At 33.8% G+C, this 23,034-nt stretch overlaps 3 protein-coding genes across 6 annotated transcripts; 2 read left to right on the plus strand and 1 right to left on the minus strand.

The window, feature by feature from the left end:
* The first annotated feature begins 290 nt into the window (after window positions 1-290).
* On the plus strand, window positions 291-4,400 carry LOC117606649 (uncharacterized). The gene is made up of 4 exons (XM_034329373.2): window positions 291-608; window positions 1,275-1,878; window positions 1,951-2,133; window positions 2,197-4,400. Exons 1-4 carry the CDS (start codon window positions 444-446, stop codon window positions 2,568-2,570), a joined length of 1,326 nt encoding a protein of 441 aa, XP_034185264.1. The 5' UTR covers window positions 291-443; the 3' UTR covers window positions 2,571-4,400.
* Window positions 4,401-4,802: 402 nt separating this feature from the next.
* Window positions 4,803-11,765, minus strand: Sam-S (S-adenosylmethionine Synthetase). Of its 3 annotated transcripts, none has more exons than XM_034329375.2 (10): window positions 11,612-11,765; window positions 10,749-11,308; window positions 9,610-9,687; window positions 9,368-9,490; window positions 8,005-8,117; window positions 6,953-7,096; window positions 6,536-6,754; window positions 6,281-6,463; window positions 5,938-6,071; window positions 4,803-5,861 (listed from the first exon to the last, which is right to left on the minus strand). In XM_034329375.2, exons 2-10 carry the CDS (start codon window positions 10,861-10,863, stop codon window positions 5,756-5,758), a joined length of 1,215 nt encoding a protein of 404 aa, XP_034185266.1. In that variant the 5' UTR covers window positions 10,864-11,308; window positions 11,612-11,765; the 3' UTR covers window positions 4,803-5,755. The 3 variants fall into 3 exon arrangements, with proteins under 3 accessions (XP_034185266.1, XP_034185265.1, XP_034185267.1); XM_034329374.2 differs by lacking the exon at window positions 8,005-8,117 and adding an exon at window positions 8,714-8,826 and having other exon boundaries at window positions 11,612-11,764; XM_034329376.2 differs by lacking the exons at window positions 8,005-8,117; window positions 10,749-11,308; window positions 11,612-11,765 and adding exons at window positions 8,714-8,826; window positions 10,375-10,675.
* A 6,311-nt stretch (window positions 11,766-18,076) lies between these two features.
* LOC117606648 (uncharacterized) lies at window positions 18,077-22,518 on the plus strand. 2 transcript variants are annotated; one of them, XM_034329372.2, is made up of 7 exons: window positions 18,077-18,718; window positions 19,707-19,826; window positions 20,072-20,802; window positions 20,880-21,002; window positions 21,074-21,238; window positions 21,311-21,475; window positions 22,058-22,518. In XM_034329372.2, the coding sequence occupies exons 2-7, from the start codon at window positions 19,787-19,789 to the stop codon at window positions 22,334-22,336; spliced, it is 1,503 nt and encodes a 500-aa protein (XP_034185263.1). In that variant the 5' UTR covers window positions 18,077-18,718; window positions 19,707-19,786; the 3' UTR covers window positions 22,337-22,518. The 2 variants fall into 2 exon arrangements, 1 of the variants encoding a protein (XP_034185263.1); XR_013062520.1 differs by lacking the exon at window positions 18,077-18,718 and having other exon boundaries at window positions 19,221-19,826; window positions 21,311-21,613; window positions 22,058-22,199.
* The last annotated feature ends 516 nt before the right edge of the window (window positions 22,519-23,034 follow it).

Consider the following 23,034-nt stretch of genomic DNA (forward strand, 5'->3'; position numbering starts at 1 on the left):
CAATTAAATATAGAGTATGATAACGTTAAGTGATAAAAAAGTAGAATAGTATAAAAAGAAATTCGAATACGCCTGAACGAGCGCGTACAGTAGATCGTTTCCCGCCGTTGGGAAGAATGGAAAATCAATAATAGTTACCGGCTTTACCGACTTTCCGATGACGAACGCTACGGAAATGATACTTTCTCCTTGTCCAACCAGATAACCTTTCTCTTTCACGCGCGTTAGAAATCCTATCGAAGCTGCGTCCGCCATTTTTGTTGAACGACAGCGCCGTGTGTCCGCCATTGGCCAACCGTCGCCGCAGCCGCCGCCATTATAGATTCCGTTGTGTGTGACCGAGTCTTCTTCTCCGGAGCCTTCCAAAGGAAACTTGTTTCTCTACGACACCAACGGTGCAGTATCGCCTGAATAACCTGTCAAATAACCCGGTGAACGTTAAAATGAAAACGTACAGCAGAAAAAAGGGCGATAGCCCGAGCAACGTAATAATTCATGTGAACGAGCTGTGCCGACTGTGCTTGGCAAAGGAGGAGGAGATGGTGCCGATTTACGACGACGAAACTATCCCTTTATCTCTGCGAATAATGGCTTGCGTTAATCTCGAGGTAAGTTTCGTTGTTTCCACGAACTGGCCGGATACGTTTTACAGAGTCGTCAATTATCCTTGCTACGCACATTACGTTTGAAAGCTTATCGAAAAATAGGAATCTAGTTTATCTTTCTACGTGTAAGTCTCTCCTTCTCTCTTTCTCTCCCGGACTACCGATCGCTCCGTCTTTTTCTATCTTATGTATCCCCCCCCACTCGGAGATTTTCATTCCTATTCGGAAGCGTCACTCATACATCGCTGTGCGAGCGCAAGGAACGCGTCAACTGTAGCTCCCTTGCAACGCGCGATCACGCTGCGCAAAGCAACTACCGGCTTTACCGAGTTATCGACTTTGCGTTTCACGCCACCTTCTCCTCTCTTTCATTACAGGAATCTAGACGAGACGTATCGTTCCATTACATTATCGTTTACCCTATGAATTTATAGAGACCTGCAATTGTTAAGCCTTTTCCATTAATATTGACCACCTTACATTAACTCAATCTTCCATGCAGAGGCATAATTATGATGAATTCAGAAGTATAAGCTCACACCCTTCCCTGATGCTGTATTCTGAAATCTCAAATTGATAGCTCCTTTATTAATTGACTCCAAGGACATACGGTTCATTAAGTTTACATGTATGTACTTACAGCGAGCCTATGATATTTCTTGTTGCCAGGTTTACGAAGAAGACGGTCTTCCAAACATGATTTGTCATCCCTGTAAGTATCAGTTGGAGAAATCCTATCAGTTTAAGAAGAAATGCGAAGCTGCGGATGCTAAACTCCGCAAACACATGAAACTGATACAACAGTTGACCGGTCAGAGCGAAGAAGGGGAGAAGCAAGATAGCAACAGGGAGGAACTAGCGGATTCATCCAACAGTGGGAAATCTAAACAGGTTAAACAACTGTTAGCTGATCTGGTATCCACCAAAGGAGACAGTGGACAAGCTGACGGTGACCCAATTGAAGTAACGGAAGAAGAGCTTGTTGGTGGTTACATTTTAGGAATGAACTCGGAGAACTTAGAAATGGAAGAAACTATGTCGGAGGACCCAGAAAATATCACCTTAGTCCCAGCAGAGGAGCGTGCTGCTAAAGCTCATTGTACCATCCGTACAACTCGTATTAAACAAGAACAAGAATCTGAGGACGAAGCTGAAGAAGTACAAAGAGCAATTGCAAATGCTGATCACAAGAATGTTTACGTGATGGAGCTAACGAGTAACAGTTCTGGTCAAGGAGAATCCTTGAAATTGCAACCCATAACTAATACCATAGGTAAATAATAGAGAATTTGTACAGTGACAAATATAGTCTACGTAAGATGTATAACGACCATTTTTGTTACAGTCGAGCCTAACCAGGAGTTGAAGGTATTTCAATGCGACAAATGTCCAAAAGCGTTCACTCGAAGAATAATGTTGAAGAGTCATCAGTCTGTTCATTCTACGCAAAGAGGTTTCACCTGTCAGGCTTGCGAGAAATGGTTCCCAACTAGGTCCGCATTGGTGAGACACGAACGTACTCATACAGGTATGTTCCAAGAATCAGATGAGAAGACAAGTTCTTGAGCATTCACGATTATTCCCTTTCTAGGCGAGAAACCGTTCGGTTGTAACATTTGTCATCGCGCCTTTGCGCAAAAGGAGATTCTACTTCGTCATCTAATGACTCATTCTGGGCAAAAACCATTCCAATGTCAGCACTGCGAGAAGAGCTTCACTCAACGCGAAGCGTTGAAAGTCCATATGCGAAGACATCAGAAATTGGACCCGAATGACATTCAGTTGCATCATTGTCAACTTTGTCCAAAAGCATTTTGCCATGCTTCGGGGCTTAGCAGACATTTAGTTACACACACTGGGAGAACGTACAAATGCGTGGAGTGTGAGAAATCTTTCACGGATAAAAGTTCGTTGCTGAGGCATAGTCGTATTCACGCGCCTAAAAAACAAATCTTAACAAATTAGATTTAAGCGACGATTGAAAATCGCGATAACAGTATCACCCGACGTTAAATTAAAAATCACAGATTACATTTTTTGAACGAATTAGTTCTAAGTCATAGATTTTTTTTTTTCTATTTTTTAGTGATATAGTTTACATAAATATGCAATATGTAAATGATAATCATAGTAAACTCTTGCTTCATTGCCGGTAGAGCAAATTCCCCATTACGCCCTTTCTATATTGTCAATTCCAAGAATTTTTCCTCCTGCATCCCCCCTACCGGCAATATAACGAAAGTTTACCGTACACACGAACAGTTTATTCAATAATTTGAAACATATCTAAAGTATTTTATGTTATATATCTTTGATTTCAATTTCCAGCACAAAACATCACAACATATTTGATACTATCATTCTACATTTTCATTCTGTTCAGATTGTATATAAAATTCAGCAAAATTATATTTGCATCCTGCAATTAGATTTGTTTATGCGTCTAGTTCGATGTGTAAATATATTATACGGTGTTACATGATTCGGTAACCTTACGTTTTATTGAAATTAGAAAGTAGTGATAATGTTCTTCAAACATATATTTTTTTTTTTAATACAAAATTATTTTCTTATACGTACTTTCATGACATTTATATTATACATAATTTTAATGTACTTCTATGTATATATATTAAACACGTTATATATACTTTTGTATTTTTTTGATTATTCCCATTGAAATTTTTAATATAAGAAAAATACAATTTTATATGTAAATAATGATCGTACGTGTAATGTTGATATATAGTCTGAAAATTTGAAGAATAAAATATACTTTAATGAAAAATTTAACGATTCTTTTATTTATTACGTTTAAACGTATGGTATTACGAATATTATAAATACAGTGTGCACTAAACAATTTATATAATAGATAAAATTATTATAAAGGCAGCTAAAGATTACATAGGATTAATTTCTAAATAATATTACAGTTTATTGTAAAAAGGATGAAAGTTTCAGATTATTGTATTTCTTCTGCCAATATATATTTTATATACCAGGGACATAAATTTGTACAACAGTTTATCATTTCATTACTTATACTAAAAATTATGTCACTGGGATTCATTCTGCTTTTTAGGCAGTGCATTGGAACATTAGGTAGCCTGATAATATTATTAAGGATTTATTACAATATAATAATACACGTAATGTATGTACACGGTACATCAGTTAATTAAAATTACTATGTCCACGGATAAAAAAAAAGAAGAAATTCCTGCTATACGTTTATATACCATTTACTATTTTCATTATACATCCATTCATCTAGCTAAATACAGAAGTAACTCCATACTTAATTTCTTTGATCAATTAAAATATATAAACAATAACACACGTAAAGGATTCTTTATACGTAAAATAAGTTATTATGAAAATGCGTATAAAAATGATTTATTAATATTTCGTTTACAACTAATTCGCAGTTTATTTGTGTAACAGAGCTCTATGAAACTTTGAAAAGTCTGTAAAGCGATTAATGTAATAGTACGCTTACTTATTTTCTAAATTATCAATTGCTATTACGAAGGAACTTCAAGGGTCATTTACTAACTATGTAATAAATATCTTGGAACAAAAAGAAGTAAAATAAATAACGATTTGGTATTTTTATTAAAAAATCCTTTTTATTATGACTTGCATACGGATGATCTTGTGCATCTTTTTTTTTTTTCTTTTACACACTGCCAATATCATTACATCAATCTAACAGAAGGAAATTACTAAATTTCATTGTACCATCTTTGTTGATGCAATTTTTGTTAAAACGTTATAGTGTCACAGGATCTTCACACTACAAATTGAAAAAATAACTTTCGAGCTCCGCCACACGATCTGTACTAGACCTCTATAAAATAAGGTCTCATATTTAGTTTTACATTATTATTTGCTATACATTGCAAGATCGACAATGTCTATTACAATTATCTATTCAAACAGAGCAAAGAGGGAAACGTGTTGTGTGTGTGTATGTGTGTGAGTCGTGTGTATATATATAAATATACGAGTTGATAGTACCGTAATTATTTAAATGGTAAACATATAATTAAAAAGACTGGTAATAAATTCGAATTAACAAACGTATTTAAATAAATGCGATACTATTAACCTCTGATCAATATATTATATTGCATTGTAGGCATAGAGAGATAGATAGAGAGAGAAAGGTTATAAACAATATGAAAACTAATCGTAAGTTCATTTCATCTAATTGGTCACTTCAATTGTTTCACTTTTCCCACTTTGCTAAAAAAAATTAATGTACAATAATTATTACCAGTTTACATTTGCACTCGAACGATTAATAATTCTAATAAAGAAAACGTACATGAGAGCACCATTTATTATCGTTATTGACTAAAATTGCTGGGAAAGGTAAACACAAGGTTATTAAAATATTACATTCACACTTTAAAAGCAGATCTGGGTGAAACTTTCATGTACGTTTACAATAAAGTACTAATACCGCTAAAAATTTGAGAGAACGTTTCATTTCATTTAGTCGTTACTTTTCATCTCAAATGTTTTTTACTTAGAGGCACCGCAATACGTTGCCAATTTTTATGTATTTATCAATTATGGAACATTTTTTTTCTCGTCCTTTGATAATTTGTTCTTCCTTTAATCATTTCTACTTCCAACACACATCACTTACAAGCCACAGTAATGAGTCATGCTACTGGCAAATAAAATATGGTACGTGATTAACAAACGCACGTATGGGGCCACAGACTCACAACCGACAGGCTGATATATATTTTTCTTTTTTATTCACCTTTCCCTTTGTCGAGTAGTTTCATTTACACCTAATGATCGATAAACTATTCCTCATTCATTTTCCAAATATTTCAAGGAAAAATGATGACCGTTTCTGTGTCTTCGTCTGCGTACTGGGACAACGAAATTTGTACTATAACCACATAATACCAAATATATCTGATGATGTGGAAAAATCTAGTGTCATTATTCCTGCTAGTATTCTAGGTTGGCAAAAGGAATCGCGATAGACTTGGCGAATGTAGCGCGGAAGTTGGAAAATCTCGGAAAACAATTTTACGAGATATTAAGATTATTCAGAGCGAGCTTTTTCATCGACGTTTTTCTAATAAGCAAAACGTCAAACCGATTTAAAGTTTACACTCTCATCAATCGAGGATTAAAGCTTTTGGTTGTTCCCAAGTAAATCCCTCTCGACCAAAGTGACCGTACGTACTGGTTTGTTGATAAATTGGATTACGAAGATTCAATTCCCTAGAAAAAGAAAAGAAAATTACCAAATTTTTATTTCTTAATCAGACATGAATTTAAAACATCCGGTGATACATACTTTACAATCTTTCCAGGTCGTAAGTCAAAATTTTTATTAACTATATTTAAAAGCTCATTTTGAGATAATTTTGATGTACCATAATCAAATACTGTGATTGAAAGAGGTTCCGCTACTCCAATCGCGTAAGAAACCTGGGGAATTCAAACATATTTAATTCTAGTAACAAATGTTTTATTAACCCATTAACTGCCAATTTTTTTTTTTTTTTAATTTTTGACCAGATAAGTTATATATATGCATATTTTTGGCGCAAAGTGGTGTACGTAAAATTCCAAAATCCCCAAATGGGGATCGTGGGAGCTAATGGGTTAAGAATAATCATTGACGTTATTATTTATACCTGTACGAGACAACGTCTGCATAGACCAGCTTTTACTAGAGATTTGGCAACCCATCTCGCAGCGTAAGCAGCAGATCTATCAACTTTTGTGAAATCTTTACCAGAAAATGCACCACCACCATGAGCACCCCACCCTCCATAAGTGTCAACTATGATTTTGCGACCTGTAAGACCTGCATCGCTCTGCAAGTAAAAGGAGATACCTTGCTAGAAAACATTCATTGAAATGTAACATGAAAAATCTGTATAATTTACCTGTGGTCCACCTATAATAAATAACCCACATGGATTAACATGGAAAATTGTTCGGTCATCAAGGTACCTTGCTGGGATTACCTCTTTGATAACCTTCTCCATAACTGCCTTACGTAATTCTTCTAAACCAATTTTTTCACTGTGTTGCAACGATACGACCACTGTATGCACTCTTATAGGTACACAGGCACCATGATCCATCACGTACTCACAAGTAACCTGATTTAAAAATTTGAATGATATTAGAGATAACAAAGTACATTTAAAAAAAAGAATAATACAATTACAATGTGATTATTCTCAGTGATTTTGTTCACATCATGGCAATCAAGAGTAGCAAATACTATAAGAGCATCATTGAATAATCTTGATATTTTAATATATTTATTTAAAGAGAAATATTTCTGTATTACGTACTTGCGTTTTTGAATCTGGTCTCGCCCACCATAGTTCACCGCTTCGCCTTAATTTCGCGATTTTCTGATTTAACTTGTGCGCCAACACAACAGTCAGCGGCATACATTCGTCGGTTTCATCTGTTGCATATCCAAACATCAGACCCTGATAGAAGAATTTGAGTTATTCCAGCTAAAATTTATGAGATTTATACTTGAAGCAGGAGACAGATTTAATCGGTGTCTTTAATTAATTTGCGTTTATGTGAGTTTAAAGTAAAAGGTATTAAGCGTTAATAAAGGGACAGTGCACACACAGCAATATCAAAAAATACTACAGTGGGATATTTTGTAATATGCAAAAATAAAAACGTGTTACACAGAGCAGAATTGTTAAGAAAGACGGAGTGAATATGTTAAGTAATTTGGGAATTTATCATTAACACACACTCCAATAATATCAGTTTAAAAAAAGAAAACCTTAAGAACAATCACACAAAAATTTTGTACACATAAAATTGAAATGCGATGAAAAAAGAATGAATTTTTCTATTAACGATACCTACAAACTTGATAACTCATTTATTGGTAATGAAAATAAAATGATGCCAATGATTTTAATAAATAATTACACTAATTCAAATATTCTGAAGACAGAATGAACCATACTGGGACAGCAGATGAAACAAAAATGGAAAAAAAGAAGAAGATTGAAAATCAAACGTAATACAGATTCTAAAGAAATATTTGTACCTCCACCATAATCAACTATAGGCGAGAAACTATTATATAAAACAGTCTATGCTCAGCACACAAATGCATGATGTAAATATGAAGAAACAATAGAAAAGAAATTAGTTACAAGATAATAACATAGTATCTACATTACTACAATAGGAATGCAAAAGCATTGCATTTAAAGATAACAGAGAAATCTGGAAACAGAAAGAATACAGCTAATAAAATGTTAATTAAAAAGCTATAAAGGAGTGTCTATATAATAGCATTAGATACAACAGAACAAAAAAAAATAAGAAGAAAAAGTTCGAGTGTACGATCAGAATGCTAAATGACCTGATCTCCTGCGCCCACTTCTTCGTCACTACGGTTTTCATGAACTCCTGCTGCAATATTTGGTGACTGGGCATCAAGCGCCAATAGAACACTGCAGAGCTTGTAGTCAAAACCTGTAGAAATTACACGAATAAGATAAAATTGTTCGTTCCCATGAATATGAACACTGGTTTCATGGAATCTGTGCTTCAATGTCTCATATCCCAGCTTACTGTGCTTTTCTCAGATAATTTTCAATGGAATTTCAATATTATGAAAGAGATATAAATAATCATTCCTACCTAATTCTTTAATATCATTTTTTTTTTTTTTTGGTTATCACATTACGTAACATCAAAGCCTGATTAAAATTGTACTTTTTGAAACAAGTCATGGACACTTATTTAATGATCGGATTAAAAGTTACATGTTAAATATGTGTAACAACATGAATTTGTTTATTTTTTTTTTTTTTAATTGTATAATATAGAGTAAGTATTTGGATAACGGTAGCACTCATTTACATACATAGATTCACACATTCACACATAATACGGAGAGGTACATGTTATAAAAACTCTATCAAAATATGGTATAAGAAGGAAGGGAAAGGGTGTAAGGAGAAAAAAATAAAAAAATAAAAAAAATAAAAAAAAATTTTTTAAAATAAAAAGAACGTTATTGAATTATGTGGCTGCTCTGCGGCACGGGCTGAGAATGGGTTATGTACCTGATCACCTGCACCCACGTCCTTCTCTTCCCTGTCCACATGAACACCATCAGCGATATTTGGAGATTGTTGTTCGATCGCCACCAAAAGGTTCAACGTACGCCAATCGAATCCTGCCACGATCATGATATGCTTACGTTACATATTCATATGTGTCCTTTTACTTATTCTTTTCCGAAAGATAATGAACAGGATATTGGTCACCCAATCTCGATCGAGTCATGGAATATTCTCCAACATTTTGTTAAAAAGTTTATGTAGCGTAAAGCACATCCTCTCATTACATGAATATACACGCTTACATTAAAAAAACAACAAAGTAGATAAATATAAGAAAGAGATGGTAAAAGTTTTGTACATAGTGCTGGAAGCTTTCGTGCCATGATTCGACCGTGTATTTGCAAAATCAAATTCAATAGAACCAAATGAGGCGAATTTGATGAGGGATTAAGATAATAAAGTTTTCATCCGGCCACAGGGCATGCGTACGCCATAGAAGGAGAAAATTTCATAATGTTAGCAAGGAAAATATTTCAACGTTTCAAATGTACAGATAAAATAAATTTAACAAAATTTCAAGGGTATGTCAAAGGGTTTGTCAAACATACATCACTGAAAATAAACAGCGCAAAGAACGAAGAAAAGGTTTGTTACCTTTCGAGGAATCATCGTATCCGATGTGTTTAACTGTATCCCGCACAATTTTTTGGTAGTCCACCACAGCCTTTGATGTAATTTCACCACATAAAAGTACCATTCCTGTTTTTGTCACAGTCTCTGGAAAATACATAAGTTAACGAAGTTAGAAAAATTTTGATACTATCCAATTTATAAATAGAGATTACAGCAGAAGTTAGCTTGAATCATTTGAAAATTAAGATTATCTTGATACTCACCACAAGCCACTTTTGCATCAGGATCTTGCTGCAAATGTGCATCTAAAATAGCATCACTTATTTGATCGCACATTTTATCTAGAAGCAAAATATGAACACATGATTATAAAATTATTGAAAACTCATTTTCAGAGTGCCATATAACAATAATAGGTTTAGGTTAGGGTTTGGGTTAGGTTTATGGGACTTGGGGATTGTCTGATATAAGTCCCATAAACCTAACCTTAACCTAAATCTATTATTATTATTATTATTTATTATTATATGGCACTCTAATATGCATGGGACCCATATCAGATAATACCCCAAATAATTAATTACATCTGTTTTTTAACTATTCATTAACACATGGTGCACTACTGGCGGATCAGTTTCCCTAAGAAGGCATCTATGCTTGCCGATGTACACACGCACGCAACCTCCAAAAATAATTGCATAATCAAATAGACAGCACATTGTTAATTTAAGGAGGTTTTAAAATATTCTATCACAATGGTTATTCGATACAACAGATTTATTTCTACACTAAGTTTAAGCTGCGTGAAATCATTTTAATATTTGAGGTTATATCGGTTGAAAAATCTTGGCTTAAAATGTATCGACCAGAGGAAGGATTTATTATGTCTATACAAGAAAAGCATAAATATAAAAATTGAACATGTGATTCATGGAAACAATGAAAAAATTGTTAATCGATAACGTGGATGGAAGGAAAGGTCGGGAATAAAGGGAAAAGTTGAATGATACTGGTGAGCTGCAAATTACAATGTAAGAGCACATGGCGACGCCGGAGGTATACTCGCTTCCTGCTGTCGAGCGATTAATCGAGAATAACGTGCGAGAATTATTTCTCGTACGTACGATATTCGTGATAAGACTGTGCGAGTAACGAACTCGCCGCAAATGTAATACAATCCCTGGGGTTACGAATCTTTTAAGGAAAGTAAGAGAAGAATACGCGAAAGGAAGGGTAGGAATCGCGGCGTGCGCACGCATTACATATGTGTGGCTCTCTGTTCATCGAGTTTCATGGCGGCACATGCGACTCACCGACACGTAAAGTCAAGACGATGTCGCGCGAGATAGGAACGAAATACGTGTTAGTGATGAAACGAACGGACGGTTTTTCGTGTATCTACCTGGATGTCCTTCGCCGACGGATTCTGACGTGAAGAGAAAACTTGTATCCTGTTGCAGCTCGGGCGGCGTGTGCCCGTTCGCGTATCCGTTCATGTGATGAGCAGTCTCCGGCATTTTCCTTCTTTTCGTGCTCGTCGTTGACCAGTTATCTCCTATTTTGTCCCCGGTCGAATAATCGGTCCACGTGTCGCGAGTCGTTTCACGGTTACGTCGTAGTGGAACAATGAAAACGAAGACGAAGAAAAATTCGGTCCGACCTCTACACCCTACTTTTAGCCTCGCACGAGAGCAAACCCTAACACAATCACAGCACAGAACGTAATAGTCGGCCGAGCGCGGAGCAAATGCACTATGATCCACTATGGAAAGTAAAAGAGACTGCCCGCTCCCTGGTGGCCGCTATTTATAACCTCGGTACCTTCGTTGCCTGCTTCGGCTAATCTCGTGTCACGTGACGCTCGATTACCCGGGAGACGAAGATCGGCGCGGAATTTGATTAGAATTCACGCAAATTCCACGTTGGTTTCCTCCTCGAAACTCGTCCACGTGTTCTCTCCACCTTTTAAATAAAATGTTCACCGTTATTTTTAGACGTACAACATTTCATTCGAAGAATGAAATTGATTCAATGGTATCCATTACCGTTTATCGCTGATACGAGAAGCGGTTATGAGATAAAATTACAGTAGTGTTCCAAACAATATACTATTATACATCTTATTGTTAGTTTCGGAGAGATTTTAATATGCAATAATAACTAGTTTTGATAGTAAAATGAATTCGAAAAATTGTTACATAAAACACCAAATATGTTGTAATCGTGTAATATTTTTACCGATAACGAGTTTCTATCTGTACCAACCTCTTTAATTCAAATTATTTTCCTTGTCGGTTCTTCGGAAAATCGTCAGAACGTTTTCCAAGCACGGCTGTCTGTTGAACTTTGAACTTAGCGAACAGATAAACACACGTTTCATACGAAAGAAGAGAATCTACAGTGAATAGACGTTCACGTATCTCTCAGACTTTTATATGTATGTCGAACGATCTCCCTCCATGATTAAGGAAACAGTTGAGTGGGGTTGAAACGGTGCTCGTTTCAAGCGTAAAGGGAACTATGGGGTAAAATATTGGTCAGATAAGCAGTCTTTTCATGCAAATTCAATGAAACAACAGCTTTGTGCGACCAGTTTAACGGTGGGGATGCCGAGGAATATTTGTACTTGTGATGAAAAATAGCTGATCTGAAGCACTCGCAATGAACTCCGTTTATTAACAGGGACGATACGAGATAAAAGCGCGCGAGTTTAATATTATTTCAGTGCGCGGTCATTTTCGGTAAATTTTATTAAAATAGTAATGAAATAATTGTAAATCAATTTTGGTAAATTTAATTTTTTTACCAATTAAGTATTTTATATAATAAAATATTTAGGGTAAATAGTTGCTTATTTTATTAACCAGGCTCTTTAAGAATGGCGACGGTTTTGGAGAAATAAAATGGAGGAGAGGTTATAGGTGAAAAGATGAAAATATTCATTCAAATTCTTCTCGTCGTTGTATTTCAATACAAATTTATTTCTGTTGCAAAGCAAATCGGTTTCTGATACTATCATCTCACAGTAATGACGTAGATTTTGAAAATATGTAACATAGATTTCCATTTTGTGTAATACATCAAAACTTCACTAATATTTTAGGAATATTTTAGGAATAATATTTTCTTATTTAGGGAGAAATGTGTGTCATTGCTGTTGAAACATGCGTTTTCCATTGAAAGACTTAAGTATGTCATTTCGATGATATTATATATTTACGTTTTCTGATAATATCATATGGTAACAATGACGTAGATGCTGTTCAACATGATGCAACTTTCCTTGGACGTTTCTCTCTTTTTTTTTTTGGCAGAGAAATTATCAGTTTCTACAAAATAGGAGACGAAGAAAGAAGAAAAGAACACGATCTTGTGTAATCTTTGCAGGGTGTGCGAACGCGTAACTATAGAACAGTCTGATACAATGTCACTGACACAGCAGAACATGAGATACATGTGATCTGTGAGTAAGCTCTAGTTTTGCAATTGAATGATTTTCATGTTTTCTTTTTTTTTTGCAACTTATAAACTTCTACTGTTACCATTTCTATATACGTTTTTACATTTTCTAGTATCGTTTTACATTATTTACAACATTTCTGAATTTTGGTTTAAGTTCTGGTTAACAAATGTTTTAAGGTTATGTCCTACATTACGAAATTCTTCTGTAATTATAAATCAGTATAATTTAGCAAATCCTGCTTGTATTTATACAAAATGGAAAAATTTGCAATAAAAATTGCTTTTGATACAATTATTTTTATCATTTTGTGCATAAGTAGATAATATTATTATGTTTTTTACCTTGTATGGCACATATCAACAGATAAAGTATAGCACCATTCATAACGTGATTTTTCACACAATCTGTTTTTTTTTTACAATTCCACAACTGTGGAATTTTTTACAATTCCACAACTGTGGAATTTTTTACAATTCCACAGCTATTAGTCTCCTAGGAGACTAACTTCCTTGGAAACATGCATATTTTTTATTTATGTACATTGTCAGATAATATATAACGTCATGCGTATTAGTTTGAAAGATAAATATTCTATCTTTAGAAAATTTAACTATGATACCTACATTTTATCAAGAAAGCATATCAATCTTCGGGCATACGTTACGGAATTTCGAAATCAAGAGATTAATGTTGCATCAGTATTATGAAAAAGTGAAATATTTGTTATGATATTATTTTCATTTTAAAATTGGGCTCTTTGATAAATACCGGAGTAATCATTGGTGTGACTAGGGATCAGGGGCCCCCTGCCCCTGTATGTAGACCGACCTCCATGTCATTTTAACCTTCTAAAAATCTAAAATCCCAAATTCTAGTATTTTTAAATCTTCTAACCCCACTCCCCAATAAAAATCGTAATTACCAGCATTTACCATTTTATGGTTAGACATCCTATACAACATTTATATTGTTACATAATTATTGTACAATTGCCTATATAATAAAACTTGATAATTCTCTCATAAAATTTCTTATCTCCGTAGCGTTCGCTTGCGTACTTTGTTTAGGTATTGAAATAAAATGACGAGGGTATGATTTTTTATTTGTTATTTTTCAAATGAAATGTAAGTCGTGCAGGTCGATGACACTCATTTATGATCACTCGTGACTGCTACTGTTCTATAAAAATCACACCACTGATTTTTGTTTTTATATTCTGCATCGATGCCGATATTAATGCATTAATCAGTAGTAGTAATTGTTCACATTCTTTAGTAGAGTACATTGTTACTGATAAGTTTTTTCTGTTACATCCATTTATAGGTTAGAGTTACAATTAACCCATTAGCTGCCATGATCCCCATTTGGGGATTTTTGAATTTTATGTACACCACTCGGCGCCAAAAATATTATATATAACTTATCCGGCCAAAAATTTCAAAATTTGGCAGTTAATGGGTTAACAACGAAACTTGCATCAGCGTTTACAGAAATAAGAAAAAGTTGCATTATAAATTATCTAGTCATAGTATCGGGAAGAATGAGTTGACACAAATGAAGAAATAGGAGTTACAAGATTGTTGTATATCTCGGTCCAGTCATGCGATTATCAGCCATTAACTGGACCACGTGTCGAAAACAAATCTCAAGGTTAAATTATATTCTCCATAACCATGTTACATTAAGTCATCATGCATTCTATGAAATTTTCTTGTTAGGCTCCTGAAAATGGGAACCCAATACTATACTTTGTAAGTGATTCCAACGAGACCTTATCGCCTTATCACCGCTCATTCTTTTAATATAATAGTATCGGTCGTTTATTCGGTTGATTGTACGGTTCAACGAATATGAATTGAACATGTGCTTTTCTGATGCAATATCTTTCCCGTAAATGATAGTTATTTGCTGAAAAATCGATGCGGGGAGAAAAATTATTCAAAGCAACGATATGAAAGATATTCGAAAAAGTTGCTGAGTTGAACATGTTTATATTGTAAATATACTTGGTTTTGTCATTGAAATAAATTGATCCGTTACTTCAGTCTTTTATTTATTTTCCAGTTAAGCAAATACCCTATCAGTGAAACGTTTTTGTTTTCACCTTCCACCTAAATGTATGTAAAAGATAAGTACGTACTATCTTTTAATTTTACAATGAAAACACTGTGTCAAAATGCAATAATTTATTTGAAATACATTCACCATATATACAAATTATTTACATAGTAATAAGCATTTGCTTACATATCTGGAATATCTTTTACACTTAAGGTACGAATAAAAATGAAGTTTGTTTATCTTTATTGTCGTTTTATAGATTTTACAGTTTCGTGTTCATTGTTTCCACTATCGTTCGCGATCGGTAGACAAGTTTGAATTTCCCGCGCAAAGTTTGAATAGTGGCTCGAATCAGGCAAGGGTTCGCTGACCCTTGACACTGACTCGCGTAAGTACACGACACGAGCGTAGAAACAACAGAATGGAGAATGACAGAGAAAGGGAAGAGTGGTTTGCCTTAACCTTGACCCTGACAACCTTTTACTCCCCTTACTCCTCCTTGTGTCACAAAAAGATATACGCGCTTACTGTCTCTTTCGCATCTTCGCTAAACTGGCTCGAATTTCGTCTCTTTCTGAGCCGTTTTCTCACTACTATGTACAGGCCGCTTCAAAAAAGTCGTACATCAGCAAAATGACAGTTTTTTTTATGATTGAAAGGTTCTATACCATTTAAAATGTGTATAGACGATTCAAATTTGAATTGGGGGTACTCTGAGTAAATTGTTACGCTTCATCCTTTTAGGAATAATAGAAGTTCAAGAGTTTTTATTTTCTATTCTATCATAGTTTTTACGGTGTTGAACAATAGCAATCAGTATTTTAAAATACTTTCTGCGAAGATTATTTGTTGCTGCGTCACGTAGCGATGGCAAGGTTACCAACTTCGCCAATGTGACGCCATGGTCTAATTACGTAGTGAGGGGTCAGCATGGGCGTGGCCCCTTCAAAATCTTATCTTAATAAATATTTGCGTCGCAACGCAAAATGATGATATATCTATATATACTTATCGATTTTTCTTATCACGAAGTGTACATCTGTTTTGAGACGACCTGTATACATATATAAACTCCTCTCTTTTATACGGAAAAAGCCAAGCACACGATCGATGTTGAACGAGGAGGTAGCTACTCGAAATAGACGAGAGCCTCCTAAATATTAAAGGAGCTTTCGCTTCGGCTGAGTTACCCTTCATTTTCGCAATCAAGGGACAAAGGGTCGCCTTTTCTCTTATTAAATATTTCTCACTTGCCTCCTTACTGACCTCTTGTTTCATTATTCTTGCTTGTTGTAAACATTCGACAGCTTATCATACTGGATTTCCTATCCACTGGTTTTCTTTTTCGTTTATTTAATACTCGTTCCAATTACACGATTTGATTTCGTAAACTCCTTGATTGATTGAAAGTGGAATTTTCGTAATTGATTACTGTGGTTAAATAACAGTAGCACTTTATAAATTAAATGATATAATTGATACTTCATAATTCATGATATATAATATCTGACAATTTCTAATTGCATCACCTAATCTAATTTAATTTGTATATAAAGCTGAGATTATCATGGCAGTGATAAAAAATAGAAATGTAGGTAAAGATAAAATGTAAGTAGGTGACCACAATTTTGACTCCTTGTAACTTTATTTTTTTAGATGTTAGTAGCAAGATCGAAAAATTATTAAAATAATTGTTAACAAACTTGTATTTTAAAAAGACCGCTATAAATTATTTTCGAAATTCGATCCTGGCGCCATCTATACAAAAACGGCTGAAACTATTCGACAACTTACCGATCGATTTTTCGATAGGCGCCACTAGCGTTGTCTATTTGAGAGTAAGGGAAACTAAAATATAATACCAGACGGGTGTTGCTAAAAAAAGTACATTATTCGATTTTTTCGCTGATATTTATTGTATGAACGATTCTATTACGATTAGCATTACAGTTTCGAAACTTCTACCAATGGCTGTGATTGGTTGTTTCATTCGGCATCCTTTCATTTCGACCAATCAGACACGTCGCTTGTGACGCAGTAGAGTATTCCTCTTCGAAGCTTCGTTCGTCTTGCACGTGTCTGCAACAGGTAAGATTAAATTATCTTCAAATATTAAATTAAATTGTCTTTCGGCTGTTGAAAATACAAAAAACAGAAAGAATAGCTGTAGAGAAGTCTACATTCCTGATTATAGACATTAATTCGAGGTTATCTTTAAAAATACGTGAGTTGACATTTGTTGCTTTTGCTGTGAATTCACAATGGAATTAAAACAGCAGAATCTGAATTATTTTCCCTTTATATCAGTAATTTCTTCAACATTATTCAATGTTTTTCGTATTGTTTCACACAATTTGCTGTTTTTAATTTAATAAAGTTTTTTCTTGAGCATCGTAATATTATTTCTGTTTAGACCTGTTCGTGTAATTCGTTAAGTATCGGCCGATAGCAGAATACACCGAACATTGCCGAGCGTTGCCGAAGTGCCGACCGGTCTACGATGGGAAGGAAGGTCTTGCCATTGCTCTCTCGAGCGTCGAACTGACAAGACGTGTTTAGAGCATCCTTCCGCATAAGTAATAGGTACACATTGTATACATTAAAATATTTTGTATCAATTATAGTTCGATCGTTTATTAATAATAACTTTATTATTCTTTTTTATTACAGATATCTGATAGATTTTGAAAGGACACCATGACACCTGATATGGGTTTGACATAGAATTTCATAAGAATTTATTGTTTTAATTTATTCTAATCAATTATTAACGTTTATTATTACTTATTTTTTCATTGAGTCGTTGTTAATTGTAAGCATTTTTGATAATTAATTGGTACCAAGGTACCAAGAAAGAAAAGAATAGAGATATTTTTTTTCTTTAATCAATTCATAGAAAAAGAATAATTAATTTTTCATTTTATTAAATAGTTTCGTCTAGTATTTTAATACATTTGTTTTAAATTAGAACAAAATTGAAATAATTCGTATTTTACTGCAAATGATTGCTTCTCTTCTGCAATTATAAATTATTTTAAACAATCTATTTTTGTTAAATCGTAGTAATTATATTACAATATCCATCTTTCAATGCAAGTTTAAATTAAAATAGAATCACGTTTTTAAATCACATGCTGTTTAATCATGACTAATTATTGGACTTTGTTTATCGAAAAGAATTTATACAATTTATAAATCACGACGTAATAGAATGTTCAACAATTTTTAATGTGCTTACAATTTTAACAACAGAAATCCACTACTTTAATAAAATAGTCTATTATATTTATTTAACTATGATTTTCTATCCATATAATATTCATTGAAATAATTATCAACAATTATTTAAAACATTTCATTATTACAATATAATCTAGGATCAATTATTCAACTTGAATAATATTCGTTGAAAATATTTCACGAACACTGATATTTTCATTTACACGTAATAACGAATGCTCAATAAGAAGAATGTTTGTTTTGTTTTGTATATTTCCACCCATCCCCAACCTCCTCCCTAATCTTTTCTTCCAGGAATTGTTGTGGCCGCGCGCAAGGCGGTCGGTAGAGTCAGTGTTTGTACGAACACGTTTCCAATGTTTTGATTTTTTCAAGGGTGAACTGGCCCTGAATAGAGTTGCGTTTGTACAACTAGGAATCACGCGAAAGTAGAGTCAGTGTTTGCTGCGTATTATAAAATATTTTCTAGAGCATCGCGGCTCTGATTTTTCTTTTTCCATCGTGAAAGTAGAATTTCTACAATTGTTCGCCGGAAATTATTCACGGTCGCGTTACTAGTATTATATACATATAGCATAGTACATGCGTCATTTAGGTATTTGCGAAAGGTAACGTAGTATAGCATGCCGTTAGTTGGATGCAATAATTCAGGTGGTGCTTAAATCAGTTTCTGTTTTACCGATGCGGAATTCGGAGTTAATCATTTTTCGACGCCATATTGTCTTAGATGTATAACCTGATTGATCCTCGTATAACCTAGAACTAAACTTCCGCTTACCTTAATGAAAAACATATTGTCGCCGAATCGCCTCCATCATAGATCTCATCAGATCTATTTTATTATGACGGCAAAACCGTCGCCACAGAAATTCTCATAGACGATGAGCAAATTCGTCGTCCTGTAAACGATTCCTCTCCCTCAACCAATGCTTTGCCCGGCGCCAATTCGATTCTATTTGTTGTGTATGGGTCCCATCAGTAGCTGTATTTAAATTATTCATAAAATTGAATTCTCTCTCTCTCTTTAAAAAAATATACACCTAACTAACTCAAAGAGTATCAAATTTATTTACTACGGCTCGATTAGACCCGCCAAAGTAGTCGGCACCCACGTGAAGCTGCCTGCAGCTAGCGACACCGTTCATTGGACAAGAAGCCAATATGGCGTCACAGTAACGTAGCAAATGCGCTAAAAATATCAAATTTTATATACTTATAACTTTTGAACCATTTGATTCCTAAAGTTGAGACTTGCATTTTGGGATTCTCCGCATCAAAAACTATAGATTCCAAAAAAAAAAAGTCCAAAATTTTTGGTCCGGTAAAGTAAAGTTCATTCATTTTTCATAATGATATTTTATCACAGCTCTTTTTGATAAATAAATTATATTGAAAAACTCTTATAAGATGATGGCACTTGCATACATCAACTCAATACCTTCGATAATCAATGATTAATTACCGATACCGTTTGATTGGTTGATTCAAATAGTATCAAAAATTGTAAATGGAATCTAAGAATATCCCGTCGTAAGCTCCATCATGGAGTTATTTAGTTGCTTGCTACGTCCCCTTCCTATTGATGTATATTTTTAGATATATTGCATAGAAAAACTTCATTACAAACAGACAGTTATTGCATTTTAATATATTATTGGTAACAGTTTAGAATAAAAATGAATAAAGGTTGTTGGAAATTCGATGAAGAAGATAAAGGTGAGCATTAAAATATTGTAGGTTATCAAACAGTAAATGTCAGAGAAATATTGTAAAAAGTAAAGAAGTATGAATTGTTATACAATCTTAGGCTATAAACATTATTTCAGAATATTTACAAAAGCGATTACTGTATAGTTACCTCTCCTATATTTTTAATTTACTCGTTTGCTTCTGCTTTATGGAGAAGAATTTTGTTTGTATTTAATATATCAATCATAATCAGATTTTTGTTCATTTTATAGCATTGTATATAGACATGGAGGATGAAGATACAGAAGAGGATAAACTGACTAAAGTGTACAGCCATTGGGATCAATTGCCCGATATACTTCTAGAGGAAATTTTTTCTTATCTAACTATGCGCGAACGTTACTATGCATCTCTGGTGTGCAGGTCATGGTATCGTGCCTTTCACCTGCAAAATGTGTGGGCTACGTTCACGTTAGAGGATTGCACTCTCACCAGGGGAAAATTTAACTATTATAGCGGATGGCAATACGTTCTGGATCACTTAAGAACGTCTACGTGTTTAAACAAAGTTGGAAAGAATTTTAGATGCTTGATTTTCGAGCCCATGTTAAATTTTTATAATCTCTACGAATTTATGAATATGATATCTTGGTACACGGAAAGGCAAGGATCGGATAACACCTCGGTAGCAGGAGTCGGTACTTACATTCGACGGCTTAAATTCACGTTTCCATGTAACATGGCAAACAGGGACGATCCTGACCGTATTAGACTTTTCGGTACCGGGGGAAAATTGTTAGAGGCGTTGAAAAGGCTGATGCGAAATTTGCGTAATTTAAGATGTTTAGAATTAATAGATCTCATGTTAGACAGTAAAGAAGCTCTACATTTAATGGATGATATTTGTTCAAATTGTACTCAAACTCTATCAAAATTAGTATTAATTAATACTACAAGATATTATTGCCCCCTGTTGCACGTAGGAGTATTTATTAATTTAAACGTAAGTTTGATTTGCCAAAAGCATAGTTAAAATTTATACATATTCTGTTTTAAAATATTTCCTTTTTATTTATATAGGTACTAGTCGTTAGCCCTCAGAATCTTCACGAAGATATAATAGATTTAATTGGTTATACTAAATTGCAACATCTTCACATTGTTCAAAATCGCTATAGTCCCAAGGATACAACTATGAGATTGGTAATGTATTCATATTAATTTATGATATTATTTGGAATATGTTGATTTTATTCTGAAAACTATTGATTCAGCCTAAAAGATCTTCCTGGGTGAAGATGAGAGTAAATAATCCATACATTAAAGTACATTTTGAAGTGGAGAGTTATAAACCCACCGATATACTTTTGCCAATTGATTTATTGGAACACGGTGGTATTCCTTGTCACAGTATTGTTTTAGACAATCCAAATACCGAGGTCAGTGTTAATTATAAAATTCGAAGATTAATTAATTGCTTGAAATATCATTACATAAAGGAAATGTTTCAGATTTCAGCCTCCACTATTCTTACCCATGGCACATTTTTCGAATCGACGATAAGGGTATACGCGTTTAAAGGTCTGACGAGATACTTTTTGCACAGAAATTTCGCGCAGAGATTGGACGAGGCCCTAGTGCAATTCTGCAGAATGTGCCCGAACCTTCACACACTGGTAGCATTTTGTATTTGAACAAACATTCTGATGTTGTATATCACAGCTTTCTTTTAAACACTGTGGCTTTAACAAACTCCTTACGGTGTGATGGCATGTGTTCATCCTTGTTGTAGAAAAGGCTTTAATACTATTCGTGTAAGTTTTATCTAACTAAACAATATCCCCCATATAAAATTATTATACGTATAACAGGCTCTGAAAATCACATTAAAACATCTCTTAGAGCTTTTAAAGATCTATTTTTATGTACATATGTTGTGTGGCAATATATCATTGGTTTGTCAATGGTATACAAGGCAACAGGTTTAAATACAGATCAATTCTTATACCGATGACTTGGTAGCCTGTGAAAGAAACGTTTTACCATGACACGTTTGATAACTTGGCTGAAGCTCTTATGACAGAAAGCCAAATGTTTTGTTCAAAAGACACACAAGTTATTGTTATAAAAATTCCTATCAATTTCACAGAATTAATATTTTATACTGTTTTTCTTTTCAAGCTAATATGCTTATGGTATGCTAGTATCATAATTAGTATAGTGATAAATTTTTACATCGGATAAATATTTTTCTACAGATGATCCGTGATAAAATATCGACAGCCACGATTTTAGAAATCGTTTCCACCGCAAAGGCATTGCGTTGTTTGTACGTTCGACGAAATGTGATTTTAAAAAGGTGCGACAAAGATTGGGTAAGGCTCATGAATTGGTCGCCGGAACATTATCACTGGATCAAAGAGAATAGCCGCAGTTATGAGAGCACTGAGAAGGAGGTATCAAAAATACTTAAGTACAGATGGCATATGTTATCTGAGAAGGAATTTAAAAATCAAACGGTGACGCTACACCTATAATTGAAATGTTAAAAAAATTATACAATCTTTTAATAGCATAAATTTTTTATATCCGTTAACGTTTCTAATCTATTTTCATACAATGAAGAAAAAAGAAAAAACATTTTTAAAATGCATACTCCATACAACAAACAATGCCTTTATGAAGTACATGCGTATACAAATTAATATTTTAACTACCTGTGATGTCAAAGTTGAGATTAATTATTTAAAGATGTGTGCACGTTGGATTGTTACATACAGAGATCTACTATTAAAGGTATAGTACAATAAAATCGTTAGGTATCGCAAGTATCTTACTTTATTTTATTGTATGATATAACGAAGATACCTATAATTATACTATAACTCATGTAATTATGTACAATGCCAGTATATACGTGCAATTCTTAATTAAGTATTTTATTTAAATAGTTACATGTAGCATATAAGACGATCAAATACTGTATACGATTCAACGTATACTTTAAATAAAACACTTATGAAGGTTAAAATATTGTAAATACTCGATCATTAAAAATAACAAGCTTCATTCGCGTATACTATAAACAATGATTTTTTTTTTTTTTTTTTAATACGTATATATATATTATATATCGCTTATAGCGGAACATTTACAACATTAAACTTTACAAAATTGTTAACTGACAGTAGTAGTTTGATTTGACAAAGAAACAATGACAATCATCACCAAGCGC

The sequence above is a fragment of the Osmia lignaria genome, chromosome 8 (genome assembly GCF_051020975.1).
Source record: "Osmia lignaria lignaria isolate PbOS001 chromosome 8, iyOsmLign1, whole genome shotgun sequence".
In the NCBI taxonomy this organism is placed as follows: domain Eukaryota; kingdom Metazoa; phylum Arthropoda; class Insecta; order Hymenoptera; family Megachilidae; genus Osmia; species Osmia lignaria.

What these genes read in the sequence shown, in the direction of transcription:
- LOC117606649 (XM_034329373.2), top strand. Translation starts at nt 444, where the DNA reads ATGAAAACGTACAGCAGAAAAAAGGGCGATAGCCCGAGCAACGTAATA. An exon ending in ACCCATAACTAATACCATAG is followed by an intron (nt 1,879 to 1,950) that starts GTAAATAATAGA and finishes TTTTTGTTACAG; the next exon opens with TCGAGCCTAACCAGGAGTTG. An exon ending in ACACGAACGTACTCATACAG is followed by an intron (nt 2,134 to 2,196) that starts GTATGTTCCAAG and finishes TTCCCTTTCTAG; the next exon opens with GCGAGAAACCGTTCGGTTGT.
- LOC117606648 (XM_034329372.2), top strand. Translation starts at nt 19,787, where the DNA reads ATGAATAAAGGTTGTTGGAAATTCGATGAAGAAGATAAAG. An exon ending in AGGATACAACTATGAGATTG is followed by an intron (nt 21,003 to 21,073) that starts GTAATGTATTCA and finishes CTATTGATTCAG; the next exon opens with CCTAAAAGATCTTCCTGGGT. An exon ending in TAGACAATCCAAATACCGAG is followed by an intron (nt 21,239 to 21,310) that starts GTCAGTGTTAAT and finishes GAAATGTTTCAG; the next exon opens with ATTTCAGCCTCCACTATTCT.
- Sam-S (XM_034329375.2), bottom strand. Translation starts at nt 10,863, where the DNA reads ATGCCGGAGACTGCTCATCACATGAACGGATACGCGAACGGGCACACG. An exon ending in CGTCGGCGAAGGACATCCAG is followed by an intron (nt 9,688 to 10,748) that starts GTAGATACACGA and finishes TTTTGCTTCTAG; the next exon opens with ATAAAATGTGCGATCAAATA. An exon ending in ATACGATGATTCCTCGAAAG is followed by an intron (nt 8,118 to 9,367) that starts GTAACAAACCTT and finishes TAATTTCTACAG; the next exon opens with GTTTTGACTACAAGCTCTGC.